The 15,756-nt window shown below is 42.0% G+C and overlaps 1 protein-coding gene across 1 annotated transcript in view; it reads left to right on the top strand.

Annotated features, from left to right (window-relative positions):
• Positions 1 to 9,015: 9,015 nt before the first annotated feature.
• LOC108707848 (uromodulin-like 1) overlaps positions 9,016 to 15,756 on the top strand; it is a 33,808-nt gene continuing 27,067 nt past the window's right edge. The window contains exon 1 of the mRNA XM_018245873.2: positions 9,016 to 9,623. Coding sequence (XP_018101362.2) covers positions 9,551 to 9,623 — 73 coding nt within the window. The 5' untranslated portion in view covers positions 9,016 to 9,550. The remainder of the gene's footprint in view (positions 9,624 to 15,756) is intronic.

Raw genomic sequence — 15,756 nt, 5'->3', positions numbered from 1 at the left:
TGCTATTGACAAGCTGAAACTTTAGCCTCGTGCAATAAGTTCAGTATATAAAATATGCCATTTTTAGTGGTTTAGTTCTCCTTTAAAGGTAACCCACCCAGGCATTTCTAAATAAGGGACTTAACTACAACTCCCAGCATCCCCTGCCAACATTTTACAAACAGATTTTTGGACTATGCTAGTGTGACAGGCTCTGCAGTTGAATCGTTGCCTACAAGATGATTGGATACCCCGGAATAGTGAGGCATTGTTTTATAGGGGCCGTGAGTCTGTAAACGGCTACGGCACAAGTTGGGGGCCAGTTGCTCATTCATCAATCAGCAGCCACATTAAGTAGCACATTTATCAAGGTTTGAATTCATGTGAGGTTTTTTAAACCTATTGAATTAGATTTTCTTCAAAATTCGATTGGGGGGTTATTTATTAAAAAATGTGGATATCTAAGACTCAGATGAATTTTACCGACCCAAAAACTCTAATCGAAATTCGATTGGACGGTTTTTTATTAAATAATTTGGATATCTAAGACTCGGATAAATTTTACCGACCCAACACATGAATCGAATTTGATTCCAGTTTTTTCTCCGAATTTCAGGAAGGCTACAAACATCTCCATATTGGTCACTGGACCTCTCCCATTGACTTTCAAGATTTCGTCAGGATTTGGGTGGCAAAAAGTCGAATTTGAATTCTTAAAGGCCAGAGTATGATAAATCTCAAAAATCTTTTTTTTTTTTTTTTTAAAAAAACAGGAATTGAGTTTATTCCCTAGTCGAATTTGAGAGTTTTGAGCAAAAATTTAATTTTCAATTCGACCCTTAATAAATCTGCCCCTAACTGTTCCAGTTCTTTGAAATAGATATAGGAACCATGTGGTGCAGTGAGAGAACTATACCGACTAACTGAAAGCCAGGGATGATACCGTAGCGGCCAGAGTCGCTTTGCCAATGAGGCGAGATGAGGCTGTCGCTTCAGGCGGCAGCGCCCCGCTAGGTACCAGGGGCAGCAAAAATGCCGCTCATCAGGGCTGGTCCTATCAAATGTGGGGCCCAATTGGGACCATGTTGGCGGGGCCCCTAGACAAAGTGTTGCTGGCTACTGACACAGCAAGTATTTAGGAAAATAAGGGCATACAGGCACAAAATAGAAAGGAAAGGGGCAGTGCGGGGCCCCCAGCGGTGCGGGGCCCAATTGGGCCCAATTGGTCCAATTGGCCTAAGGCCGGCCCTGCCGCTCATGGTACTTTAAGAGCTGAATTTCCGGCTCATCTACCACAGAGAGTGCACTTAGGCTCTCTGCACGAGCGTGCTGGCCCTCTCTGCCGCCCTCGTGGATCCCCCTGGACCCCACCAAAACGGTAAGCGCACGATGGAGGGGGGCGGCGGCAACTGCTGCTGCCTCAGGCGGCGGAGGGGCCAGGATCGCCCCTGGTAGCGGCTACATGTTCAGATCTTATAACGCAGCAATCGGGAGTCACAAGTCATCCCTCATAGACCACTTAAAGTTACAGTACACTCCCACGTGAGTTCAGTGAATAGGGCTTGTGCTGAACAGACTATTGTTTTATGCATGTAATATGTTTGTCACATGCTCAATTCATGTGAACGAGGGGTATACTTCCCCTTTTACTGCAATGTTTCTTTAGTATTTATTTTCTTTGCTTTTTATATTCCGATATTGTATAACATGCACTATTGAATCATTTGTGTTTCATATTATGATTAAATATTGGGACACTGTAGAAGAGGATGGGTTAGCCCCGGCTGGCACAATTATAGGTTTAATAACAGCAGCGTTGGTTGAGTACGATGCAAGAAGCAGATAACAATTGCCAGGATCCTGCCCGCCAGCTGCTGTTTTTGGCATGGAAGGGGCCGGCACGTGCCTGAAGAACTGAAGAATTCACAATATTTTCCAAACGTTTCAATCATGTTTAAATCGGTTAGAGCTGCTTTTCTCTCTTCCTCTGTTTTGGGACTAACCCCCCCTCCCCCATCATTATCAAAACACACTCTGTGAACAAACCCCAGTAAAGTGGCTTGGGAATAATAGGGCAAGTTTCTGTTGTTCTGTTGTCCATTTGTGCCGGATCCAGAAAAGTCAGTATGAAGCTGTAACTGCTGGCTTGTTGCTTGGAAACCTTTCTCTCCCCCAGGGAATTCAATGAATAGAAGTAGAAAATCTGTTGTTTTTTTTCCTGTTTTAATGAAACGGTACCTTGTTAGCTGCATCAATCTGTGTCAGCAACAAAACAATTCTATTGGATTTTTTTTTTTTAATGTTTCAATGTAAGCAAAAGCCATAAGGGGGAAGGAAAGGTAGAATTGCTGGGTGACAAGCTGGTAGGCACCCTAGTGCTGTTACCCTATACTGGTGCTTCTCTTATTTAAAAAAAAAACACCATAATGGGGTGCTGAGTGCCGCCATCTTCTTTTATCTTCCTAAATGTCGCCTGCTTCGTACAGATGAAGTTCTGGTTTCTACACGCAGTAGGCACCTGAAAGTGATGGCGCTTGAATAGGGTAGCAGCCTCTTAGAAAATAAAAAAATACATGCCTTCCCATATTCTTTTGATTTCTTTTCTCCATTAATAATATTGACATCAAGCATCATTTTTACTAGCCAGGCCGTTAAAAAAATCCTACCTGTATAGAAGTTAGCAGATTAATAAACGTGTGAGTATAGAGATCATAAGCCACCCCTGATGTAATACATTCTATACTGGATGACTGTGTTTTTAATTGCCACTAATGTATTCGTTTCTCTATGGAAGGACATGGATTTTATGGGAGAAATGTTACATCCCTTATAACATCATTGAGGTAGTGAGGTCAGCATGAAGTCATTCGGCATGGGTGTGCAAAGCACAGACAGCAAGTAGCCATTTAACTACCTGGTTATTTTGTACTGAAAAATGTATATGAAGTGTGATGGCCTCATCGAGCAGTATCTTAGCTGTTTTCTTGGCTGAGCCATGTTCCACAAAATGGTTCAAATTCTGTTAAATGTTTTGTATGGGCTAGTGGAAGTTTAGTTGAGTTGTGGTCAAAGTGACAGCTGAGGGTTACTCTGTGTATTTTCTACAGCAGGGTGTTCAGGGCAGTGCATTATCCACTAATTTTTGGAAACCCACTGTGGCTATGTTTTCATAGGAAAAAAAAAACCTCACTTGACATGAATTCTGTATCTTTTTGGATAGTGATGTGACCAGAGAGTATAAGTAACGCTTGTCGTAAACAAGCTGTTGATTGGTCTCTGTCGATATGTTATTGGCCCGTGTATGGTGTTCCTGAGATGTCCTGCCCAGATATTGATAGGGCAGGTGTGAATATCCTGTTGGACAAGGACGGTGGTGATCTCTTCCCATGGGTCCCAATCTGAAAGTTCTGCTTTTTTTGCACAAATCCAAACAACTATGTTAAATCCGGGCAGGGTCTGACTGGACTGGCGGGATACCAGGAAAAAACCCAGTGGAGCAGCCCTGGTTGGCACCCCAGTCCGACGCTGAATCAGGTGACTCTTCAGAGTAAGTTCATTTTTGGAACCCGACCCGTACCCTCAACCTGAACCCGCAATTTGATCCACATGTTACTGCTACCCGACCCATAATAGGCCAACTAACCTTCCGAACCGGGGGTATGCGCAAAACCGGATGTGACGTCACTGAATCTTCACAAAAAATTAACTGTAAAAACCACAAGGGTGGGTGAGAGGGACCAAGTCCACACCTTTGTTAGATAACAGCGGGTTACCCGCGGACTGCCCGCATGGCTGAGGATTCGGGGACTTTTTGCTCAAAACCCAACCACTTTGCGGGTTTTCCACGGGTACCCAACCCGATGCAAGAATCTACTTCAGAGTTTGAACATATATTTCCTCAGATAAATAGTAGCTGTAGGTCTTTACAGTTTCACACCTCCCTTATAAGTTCAACCTTAGGTCGGGTCTTTGCCTATTTCTGTAACCTTGTTAGGAGTTAAGCAAACATTGTTTTATTCAGTCATTTAGGCCCATTTCCAAGAATATCTAAACCATGAGATTAGTTTCACCTAGTGTCCTACCTAATTTACCTACAGGATGGAGAGAAAGTTGTTCTCACACTCAATGGCCTTCAGAATGTATTCTGGGCGATCTGCACTTTGTGCACACTCACAATTCGCCAAGGTAAAAGGACGGCCCGGGGGCACTGCCGTGAGTATTATCTGAAAGTGCTGATAAAATGGAATTAGGAGATTGGAGTGTCTCATTGTTAATTTAATAAATGCTGTCTTTACAAGTCTCGCACCGAACGTTACCTGCTCGGCTCCTCTGGAAGATGTCTGTAAAAACAGCATTTATTAAATGAACAGTAATCAGTCAGATGTGTTTTATGTTTCCCTGGCGCTTAGTCATAGGTACATAGTAAAACTGGCACAGATATAAATGATTTTCCATGGCGATTGGTCGTTTAGTCTATCGTACCGGTTAGAACGTTTCTGTGGGCTAACGATAATATCTCTGCGTGTATTGCCTGTCTGATGAAATCCGTGGGTGACTGTCAGTACTACTTCTGGGACACAACTTTCGTATTAGTGTTGTCTGTCAAGTAAAGTCCAGAATATGTCTGATTTTTTTCCTGACTTTAATCCTATAGTTAAAGATCTTGGCATTAAAACAAGTGATCAATATTCAAAAATGCATTTTCGTTACTGCGCAAATTCACTAACGAACGCTGGCGTAGATTCGCTAGTGTTACTTCGCACCCTGGCGTAACTACGCAAATTCACTAACGCGCGCAGTGTTCTGAACGCTACCTTTTACGCTAGACTTCCTTCGCCACCTCAGACCAGGCGAAGCGCAATAGAGTAGATAGGGATTGCTTCAAAAAAAGTCAAAATCTTTTCTAAGTCCCAAAAAACGCTGGCGTGTTTTCTACATTATGGGTGATAGGCTGAAAAAGATTGAAACATTTTTTGGGGCTCCCCTCCTTCCCCCCTACATTTCCTGACTCATGGCAACTTACCTATACAGTGGGCACATGTGTAGGGCAAAATAAAATTTTTATTTGATGTTTTGAAGGTTTCCCAGGCATTTGTAGTGATTCTACGTATTCCTCCATTGAAATTTGAATTTGGCGCCGTATGCAAATTAACCATCACTAGCGTAACTTCGCTTAGCGAATCAAAGCTAGCGCAACTTCGCAACCTTACGCTACCCGAGCGCAACTTCGGATTTTAGTGAATTTGCGAAGCGCTGGCGAAACTACGCCTGGCGAAGTGCGGCGAAGTTACGCCTGGCGCAACTACGAATCTTAGTGAATTTGCCCCTAAATGTTTACGGCCAAATTAAGTACTAGGAAAGCGCAAAATGCGATAGGCTGGATATCTGTGTTATGTTTATAAATAACGTTGGCCAACGGGTGATCCATCCATCCACAGTGTTTGTCCCAGTCGCTTTGTGTGGTTGAATTGCACTGATATCCGACCAGTTGTAATTTAAGACGAGCCTGTGTTCATCACGCATACAGTAAAACCATTCGTGTTTGTACGATTTTCAGTGCGGGTATGGTGGCACAAAGATCCTGAGCAATATCTATAGGGTTGTTGCAGCTTCTCTTCACTTCTGTTCCATTTAGAATCAAGCCATTGGCTAATAAAAACGTAAAGGCAGCCATACTGCTCTTTGTACTGCCCATGTATGGTTGCCTTTTGTCATACAGTGTGTGCTTATGTAAGTACTGATTATATTCATTCATCTTGAAATGAGCACTGCATCCTCTTGATGTCTGTAAGCTGGAGAATGGAGGACATACGTTGTAGGAAGACTGTTCTAATTTCAGCCTGATCCTAATAAGTAGCTAGCAAGGCAGTGGGAGCCTTGGTTTTTGCCGCTTGTTTTACTCATCATCCACCGAAAGGCCACTCAGTTTCATAACGGCTATAAAATTCCACAAAGCATATAAATGGAACCAAGAGACTGTAGCACATCTGAATGGTGTTAAAGAAAATAACGCTAGTCACTATTTTCTGAATTGCATTGACCGTTCAGTAGTAGGGTTCTGTTTCTTACATTTTTACTTTAATACTGGGGGGCTCCTTTTACCTGAATAATCAATAATTATGATTTTCAAATGTCATGGATGATGCAATCTGTGGTGATGTCATACATGTCATTGCATTGTAAAAGACTAAGTGTCAACCGACTGGGATGCATTAGAAATGGGGCAGGCAGAGGAGCTGCTTTAGGAGGGCTACATTCAGCCATATTATTTGGACATCTTAGATGCAGGCTTGACTTGCCCTTTAAAAACATGATATAGATATTAGTAATGTATGGGTCGAGAAAAACCGGACCTGCACCTGGCTTCCGCCCTCCATTTATAGACCTGCCCCGCTGATGACATCACAAAACGGGCAGGCACGAGTCTATAAAATTGGAAGCCACGGTCTAAGATTGCGGCCAGGGAGAGCAGGCAGAAGAGCTCAACCCAAACCTGCCCACGACCTGCAAGAGGTGCAGCGAGGTCGGCCCGAACGCACCTGACCTGCGGGTATCAGCCTGGCCCTAACATTAATAATAGACATAGTATACACTGATACAGTTTTGTTTTTTCTCATTAACAGTTAATTAATACTGACAGATCCTACATGGGGTGATTATGTACCAATCTCTAGTTCCCAGGACATGATTCATTGTGGCTTCCAGTGGAAAGTGAGTGAGTGGGTGCAGTCACAGAAACACACTCATTCACCCACATCTACTACCCAAGCTTGCAAGCTATTGGCTGAGCCCCATCTTGGGCTCCCCCTGGTGGCCAACACTATAGTTTGCAAACAGAAAAATGCACGGACATCTACTGGGTCATTTACACCCGGGAAGACAGCAAAGTGGAAAAAATTAACAAAACCAATTTGCATACTGACTTCTTGCCTACATGTTACAAGAAGAAGACCGGCACTCAGAGCTCAATGCTTGCGGGCAAAGCCCTGCGTGTTTATTGCAACGTTATGTTTCGGGGGCGTGCCCCTTTGTCAGACCACATGAACACCACATGTCTGGGCTCTCTGTTTCGGTCAGACTAATGCAGCCACCCCATGAATACAGTATCGCTTGTGTCCGCAGTGCTTCTTGAGGGGCAGAAAGGGTGGAATGTTGGTGTCCAAATCCCAGACAATCGTGTTCTCTGCGAGAGCAGTAAAGGCTTGTCATAAACTACCCTAGTCTGTACCATTTATTCAAAGACATATATTTCCATTTAATAAAATGTATTGACTTTTTGATGACTGGGCACCAACTGATAGAAAACTCACACCCATCTAAAGGCCAGAAATACATCATATTTTATGTCAAATCAGTCATTTTCATTTTGCTTGTTATTTGCCCTTTAATGATTCTTGGCATTGCACTGGAAGATTGGTCACTTTGGTTTGACAAGCAATACATGCTCAATCAGCCAATCATTTCTCAATAATTATTTCTATTAGAAAACTTAGGGGGCTGTTCCTGCTGCAGATAGATCTGATTTTGGCTAGCCACAAAATATTATAGAAATAATACATTGACTTGCTAAAAATTTTCACTAGTCTATATTACAAGGAAGCCAATCGTTACGACAGAGAATTAGGATTAATTAGTAACTGACTGCAGTGCATTGTGGGTTGTCATGGAGCCGCCTTTTCACAGGAGAGGATTAGAGGAAATACAAGGAGCTCAAGAGAGGCTCATGGGAATTATCAAATGAGAACGGCATTATTTTACCATGGAGAGCAGGTTATACTTTCCAGGGCTCTCAATTGTGTAACCGTTTCATTGCCAGGTTACTCCCCAATGCCTGAAGGCTTACTCCTATTTACAAATGAGGTTAATGAATACTCAACCAATGAACCTCAATACTCTGCATCAGTGGATTTGTGGAAGCTTTTGGAAGCTTTAGAGATCTACTTGTACTTTAAGCTTTTCAGATTCAATCGATTTCAACCCTTTCCATCCAACATTTGGTCAGGTGCCCAGTGCTCATTATGAAGATGACATTAAATACGGCCATTGGAACATTCACATTATAGTTACAGCAATATCAAATCAAAAGCAGCAAATAGCAGATGTTCCTTTACACTGGATCCCCCCCCCAAGCGCTACTTGGGGCCCAACTCGTAGGCATTAGCCCATCAATTTGGGAGTCTTTGCCCTAAAACCTTCTTTGAGTGTCCCCCCTAATGCCTTTTCCATATTAAAAGGGAGGAGGGTTATATTTGGTGGTATATTACACACCTTAGACAAAACCAGTGGATCTTTACCTGATTTGGCCATAACATACTGGGAAGATCACATCAGCATGCGGAGAGGAACATGTCTACATGGTCTTTATCCAATGGGATTTTCTAACCTGTCCAATACATATTTGGCCTAGGTATTGATTGGGCAGCATGTTCTGTGGAGCTTAGGCCTGATTATCTGTGACTGGGTGCCAGGACTATATGGTCAAGATATTGAAGGAAGGATCCAACTGGAATTGCTGAAGGCAGATATTAAAGAACTGCACTTCTCCAATACAACATGCTAGTTAAAGGAGTGGTTCATCTTTAAGTTAATGTTTTGTATATTGTGGAATGGTTAATCCTAAACAACTTTTCAATTTGACTTCATTTTTTCTTTTGTATAGTTTTTGAATTATTTGCCTTCTTCTTCTGACTCAGACGAGGGCCACTGACCCTCTGATATGTAAGGCAACACATTTATAAATATTGCTACTTTTTATTACTCCTCTTTCAATTCATTCCCCTCCTATTCATTTTCCAGTCTCTTATTCAAATCAATGCATGGTTGCTAGGGGAATTCGGAACCCTAGCACCCAGATGGCTGAAATTGCAAACTGGAGAGCTGCTGAATAAAAAGCTAAATAACTGAAAAACCACAAATAATAGAAAATGGAAACCCATGGCAAATTGTCTCAGAATATCACTCTCTAAATCATAGTAAAAGTTAATTGAGAGGTCAACGCCTTTAAGTACCTTGTATGTGTAAATGTATACTACCGGATTTACTACATGGCTGTACAAAGGGCATACAACAGTGCTTAGTATATGGGGATGTTTAAGAGGAACAATTATGCACCCCATAGCTTTCCAGAACGTGCGTCGATGTTTTAGTAAATGATCACCATAATCTTTACAGGTGTCCAGTCAAAGATCTTCTTTGGTCCTTGTGTGCAACGATAGTGCAAAGAGCACCATGTCCAAAGTGGGGCACACATACAATAATGCACATTTGCAATGAACTCCTATCATTATGATTCATAGAGATGTTGAATCCTTTGCAAGTCACTTGCATGACAGATCCCAATTCACACATAAGAGGCAATTATTGTGCCTGAAAGAGGCACAGGTGGTGCAGGCGAAGGGGATTGGGTCTCCAAGAACAACTTAATGAGGTTGCACGGAAAGGAATTCCCAGTGGGGTTTCTCTTGTGATCCCAGTTCCATGTTATCCGCTGCAGGTGAAACGCAAAAGCTCTTGTTTCTCAGGGCTGAGTCGTCTCAGTCTTCTTGTTGATCCACACTAGAAACCCCTGGAAATGTTTGGGGCAACTATATTATGCGTGGCGGCTCTTTGCCTGACTGCGGGACTGGCCAGCGGGGAGATGCTTGGTAAGTGGCCATTTATTATAAAAACACAACATGGGGCATATATCCGCTAACGGGTGGTTTATTCTACAGCTATTCCAGCTTCATAGGGTGAAGTTCAAGGTGGCAGAAATGACTAGTTTCGTAGGATATAGTCAGGATTCTTTTGCAAATCACTACATCATTCATGTTTTATTATTTAATGTGTCAATTGTTGTCAATCAATGTCAGTGTTCTTATCTCCCCACCTTCTGCTTCATAAAAGCTAGGGAAATATAACATTGCCAACAAGTGTACCAAGATGCTCTATGTGTTTGGAGATGTATCGGATCTGTTATCCGGTAACCCATTACGGCGAAGGCTGTCTCCCATAGACTCTATTGTAAACAAGTAATTCAAATTATGAAAAAATGCTCCACAATGCTCTGGACATGGGGGTTTCTGGATAATTGATCCATAATTTAGATCTTCATACCTTAAGTCTACTAGTAAAACATGTAAACATTAAATAAATCCAATTGGCTGGTTTTGCTTCCAATAAGGATTAATTATATCTTAGTTGGAGCGTAGGGAGATTAATGCGTGGCTGAGAGATTGGTGTATGGAGGAGGGTTTTGGGTTTTTGGAGAACTGGGCTGCTTTCTCAGTCGGCTACAGGCTCTTTGCTAGGGATGGGCTGCACCTCAATGATGATGGTGCAGCTGTTTTGGGAGAGAAGATGGCTAGACGGTTGGAGGAGATTTTAAACTAGGTGTGGCGGGGGAGGGTTCAGTAAAAGATTCAGTGGAAGACAGGTTAGATGAGATAGTGGGCAAAGAAAGGGAAAATGGAGGAGGAGATTTGGCTGGGGGTACTTTTAAGGATAGGGAGGAGCACATGTCATATGCTCAATGTGGTACCAGTATTACATCTATGTTTGCAAATGCAACAAGTCTGGTAAAATTGGAGAGCTGGAGGTGCTGGAGGGAAAATATGATGTGATTGGTGTGGCCGAAACATGGCTGAATGAGTCACATGACTGGGCAGTTAATATCAGTGGCAATACTTTGTTTCAGAGGGACAGAAGCAATAGAAAAGGAGGAGGGGTATGTCTGTTTGTTAGGCAGGATTTAAAAGCTCATATAAAGGAGGAGGTTATGTTAGAAAATGAGGGGACAGAAGTCTTATGGGTGGAGTTCTTCACCAATTGTAAAGAGTCCAGCAAATTAATTGTAGGCGTATGCTATAGACCCCCTAATGTAAGTGAAGAGGAGGAGGCAAAGCTCCTGATGCAAATAGAAAAGGCTGCTAGTTTGGGTAAAGTAATGAAAATGGGGAATTTTAATTACCCAGATATTGACTGGAGCAACAGTACTGCTAGATCAGTTATTGGGAACAAATTTATAAACTTGTTGCATGACAATTTTATGGCACTGGTTGTTGAGGAGCCAACCAGAAAAAATGCTATTCTGGATCTAGTGATCTCAAATGACCCAGAACTTATAGCAAATGTGCAACTCATTGAACCCCTGGGTAGGGTTGCCACCTTTACTAAAAAATATTACCGGCCAGTGGGGGGCGGGCACCAAAAGGGGGCGGTCTGTGGTGCAAAAAGGGGCGGAGCTACACAGCATGCCACAAAAGGGGCGGAGCAACATCGCAGAGACGTCCACGGCGCTGGAAAAAAAAATTGGGGGCAGGCCAGGGGCTTTTTTTAAAGGGTATTACAAATTACCAGCAATTGCCGGTAAATTTGTAATACCGGCCCCGGCCTTGGCAGGTGTTTTACCGGCTAGGCCGGTAAAATACCGGCCGGGTGGCAACTTTATCCCTGGGGAATAGTGACCATAATGTTGTATCATTTAATGTCTGGTGCAAAAAACAAATGTACACTGGGGCAACAAAAACCATGAATTTTGGAAAAGCTAATTTTAGTGCCTTGAGGGCTGCCCTACAGAGCATTGATTGGGGCATTAAGTTTTCAGCTAAAAACACTGAACAGAAATGGTTGTCATTTAAAATGATATTAAATCATTACTGTTCTTAATTTATTCCCTTAAGGAGTAAATGTATAACCTGTAAGAATCATCCTATGTGGCTTAATACAGAAGGAAAGAAGTTAATAGGAAAGAAGAGAGAGGCATTTAAAAACTACAAATCTGTTGGGACAGAAGCAATCAGCAATCTGGAAGGCAAAGAAAGGAAATGAAGAGTTAATTGCGGTGGAAGTGAAAACTAACCCTAAAAAGTTTTTCAAATATATTAATAGTAAAAAGATGCAGGTTGAGAATGTTGCTCCATTAAATAATGGTACCAGTATGGTTGTAACAGATACAGAAAAGGCAAATGTGTTAAATCAGTTCTTTTCTTCAGTGTATACAATAGAGGAGTCTGGGTTCACAGGCTCACTTAATGACTGCACGAATGGTTCAGTTCAATCTAGTCAGTGGCTGACTCAGGATATGATTCATAAAGCTTTAATAAAAATTAATGTAAACAAGGCTCTAGGGCCAGATGGCATACACCCCCGAATTCTAAGAGAGTTTAGTTCAGTTTTAGACCAGCCCCTATTTCTGATTTTCTCAGATTCACTTTCATCTGGTATGGTGCCTATGGATTGGAGAAAAGATGATGTTATTCCAATATTTAAAAAGGCATAACGATCTCAGCCTGGCAATTATAGGCCAGTAAGATTGACATCTGTGGTGGGCAAATTATTTGAAGGCTTGTTAAGGGATCACATTTAAAATTTTGTCCTAATGAATGGCATTAGGAGCAACAATCAGCATGGCTTTATGAAGGATAGGTCATGTCAGACGAATTTGATTGCTTTTTATATAGCAATAGATGTGATCTATTTGGATTTTGCCAAAGCGTTTGATACTGTGCCCTACAAACGACTGCTTTCTAAACTAAGGTCCGTTGGGATTAATGAAGTCGTTTGCACATGGATAGGAAACTGTCTACAGGATCAGGTACAGAGGGTGGTTGTTAATGGGACATTCTCTACTTGGAGTAAGGTTCTTAGTGGGGTCCCTCAAGGCTCGGTATTTAGTGCACTTTTATTTAACTTGTTCATTAATGACTTAGGGGAGGGTGTTGTATGTAATGTATCAGTGTTTGCAGATGACATAAAACTATCAGCCCAATTAATTCCATCCAGGATGTGGCACTTGCAACATGATCTTGACAAACTGGCAATCTGGGCAGCTAAGTGACAAATGAGATTCAAAGTTGATAAATGTAAAGTCCTGCACCTGGGATGTAACAATATCCACTTATACCCTTAATGGGACTGCACTAGGCAAATCCATAATGGAAAAGGACCTTGCACATAGGAGCCTATGATTAAGGGATCTAATCCCTGCGTTAGGCCATTTGCAGCAGTTCACCATACTAAACATTGTCCAGAAGTGCCGTCTGCCTGTGGAGTGTTTTGATGTATATACAGTGGGGACACTGTTGATGTAACACCTGGTCAAGGGGAAGAGCGGTGAGCTGGAGAGGTTGTTTTTTTCTGATTATTTACTAAACTGATATATAACTGAATGCCTAGCCAGTTACGGGATCTTTAAAGGAGAACTAAAGCCTAACTAAAGAAGTAGGTAGAAATGTTGTACATTATGTTTTGTGCTTCTGTACCAGCCCAAGGCAACCACAGCCATTTAGCAGTAAAGATCTGTGTCTCCAAAGATGCCCCAGTAGCTCCCCAACTTCTTTTCTGCTGATTCACTGCACATGCTCTGTGCTGCTGTCACTTACTGAGCTTAGGGAGCCACTCACAATATACAGTACACATAGAATAGAAATGTCACAATATAAGGCTGATTAGTAATTAATACAGATAATTACTACATGGCAGCACAGAAACCAGTGCAATTAGCATCAGAATTTAATAATCAGCAAACCTGTAGCATCAGCTTATATTACAGGGGAAGCTCATTTTCTGCTGGATAATTAGTGACGAGCCCTAAGCTTAGCTTCTCAACAGCCAATCAGAGCCCACTGAGCATGTGAGTGTCACAGACACTTTCCAAGATGGTGACCCCCTGTGACAAGTTTGAAGTCCTGGATCATTGCTGCTATTGACAAGCTCAAACTTTAGGCTGGTGCAAAATGTGCAGTATATAAAATATGGCGTTTTTTTGCCACATTCATTTTTAGGGTTTAGTTCTCCTTTTAATAAGGTTTAATAAAGTTTAGCTTTTCTCTATTCGTCAGCTTCCATAGAAACGATGCTGTTTAGTTCAGGTATGGGGCCGAATAAGGTCTCTTTCCATAATTTAGATCTCCATACCTTAACACTATTAAAAGAAAATATTTAAACATTGAATAAACCTAATAAGATTGTTATTGCTTCCAATTAGGATTAATTATATCATAGTTGGGATCAACTACAAGCTACTGTTTTATTATTACACAAAGAAAAAGGAAATCATAACATTTTTAGTTATTTGATTAAAATGGAGTCTATGAGAGATGACCTTCCTGTAATTCAGAGCTTTCTGGAAAACAGGTTTCCAGATAACGGATCCCATACACCTGGGACACTGCGCATCTTCTCCCTCTCATTTGTGCTTCTGTGCAGCTGATGTAACTCATTCCCAGTTCTGACATCAGAAACGACACAGACGTGTAGCACCAGTGTTGCTCATTCCCAGTCAAGAGCCTGTGCTGTTTCTCATTTCTAGAGAAAGTCTTTCAGGGCAGTGGTACAACAGCTGATTTAAGGGGTTGCAGAGGGGAGAACGGAGGGGTGAGGGGTTACCTCATTATTTCTAATCCTTGCATCATATGCAGAGTGTCCTGTACAAGATCCAGTGGCACGAAAGAGGTGACGGACTGGGATTCAGTGCTTAGGGGTAGCACTGAATCCAAATACAACCCATAAAAGATGTCATTTCAGTAGACAAGGTCCAAAAGGGGTGAAGTTTCATGGAGCAGTTCACTTAAAACTAACTTCTAGTATAATGTAGCCAACAGCAGTTAAGACAGTCTGCAATCTTAGGAAAAGAGTGGTGTAACAACCACGGCAAACAGCAACCCTCTGATATTCACTTCTTCAGGGTCAGACTGATCCATAAAGATACTGGGAAAAATGCCAGAGGGTCCTGGTTCTGCTGGATCCTGGTGTCTCTGGCTAGTTCTGGCCACTCCCTGGCATGAGTCCCACAGCACCTCTCAAGGACGGTGTCATGGTTGGTAGTGGGTGGTTGGGGGCCCTGGAAGGGGCCTAGAGGTCTAGTTCTGTGGTGGGCCCAACATACTCCAGTCTGACATTGGTCTTCCTTGTGAAGACATGATCAACCAGGCACGGATTATACTGATCAACCCAGTAATCATGTTACATGTCAGCATACTGAGCATGTGCAGTGCCACTGACACTAGGGAGAGGGTGGATCAACATCAGCAAGGTATCAAGCTATGTGTTTTAAGGCCTTGGTCGGCCCTGGGAAAAGATCCAAATAGTGTTGCACATTATTGTGTTGCACGTAGCACAGCAACATTTTTTGGAAACCAGACCTACTTTTTCACTACACCCATAAATACAGCACCCATTTTATTACAACTCAACCCCGGGGTGCCAATATAATTACAATACAGTAATAGATAATGAGGATATTAACTCCAGCCGTGCAAATTTATTAAAGGAAAACTATACCCCCCAAACAATGTAGGTCTCTATTAAAAGATACTGAGTAAAACAGCTCATGTGTAAAACCCTGCTTCATGTAAATGAACCATTATCATAATAATATAATTTTTTAGTAGTATGTGCCATTGGGTAATCATAAATAGAAAATTGCCATTTTAAAAAATAAGGGCCGCCCCCTGAGATCGTAAGATTCACTGTGCACACATACAAACCACATGTAAGGTCACATGAGCCAATTAACAGACAGAGTTCTGCCTTTTGCTTCCTCACTTCTTCCTGTTACAGTTAGAGTTGTAGTATTTCTGGTCAGGTGATCTCTGAGGCAGCACAGATAGAGTCACGAAATGGTGGTTCAATGCAAGAGAGATAAAAGGGCAATATTTATGTAAATATATCTTCCAGTTTGGTAAGATTCTTTAATATGTCATTCAATTTGATATAAACTATCTGTTGCTTAAGTATTCATTTTGGGGGTATAGTTTTCCTTTAACTAAGTAAAATGGATAACGGGCATATTAACCT

Source organism: Xenopus laevis, chromosome 2L (assembly GCF_017654675.1).
Source record: "Xenopus laevis strain J_2021 chromosome 2L, Xenopus_laevis_v10.1, whole genome shotgun sequence".
NCBI lineage: Eukaryota > Metazoa > Chordata > Amphibia > Anura > Pipidae > Xenopus > Xenopus laevis.
This window is presented reverse-complemented; position numbering and strand designations above follow the sequence as displayed.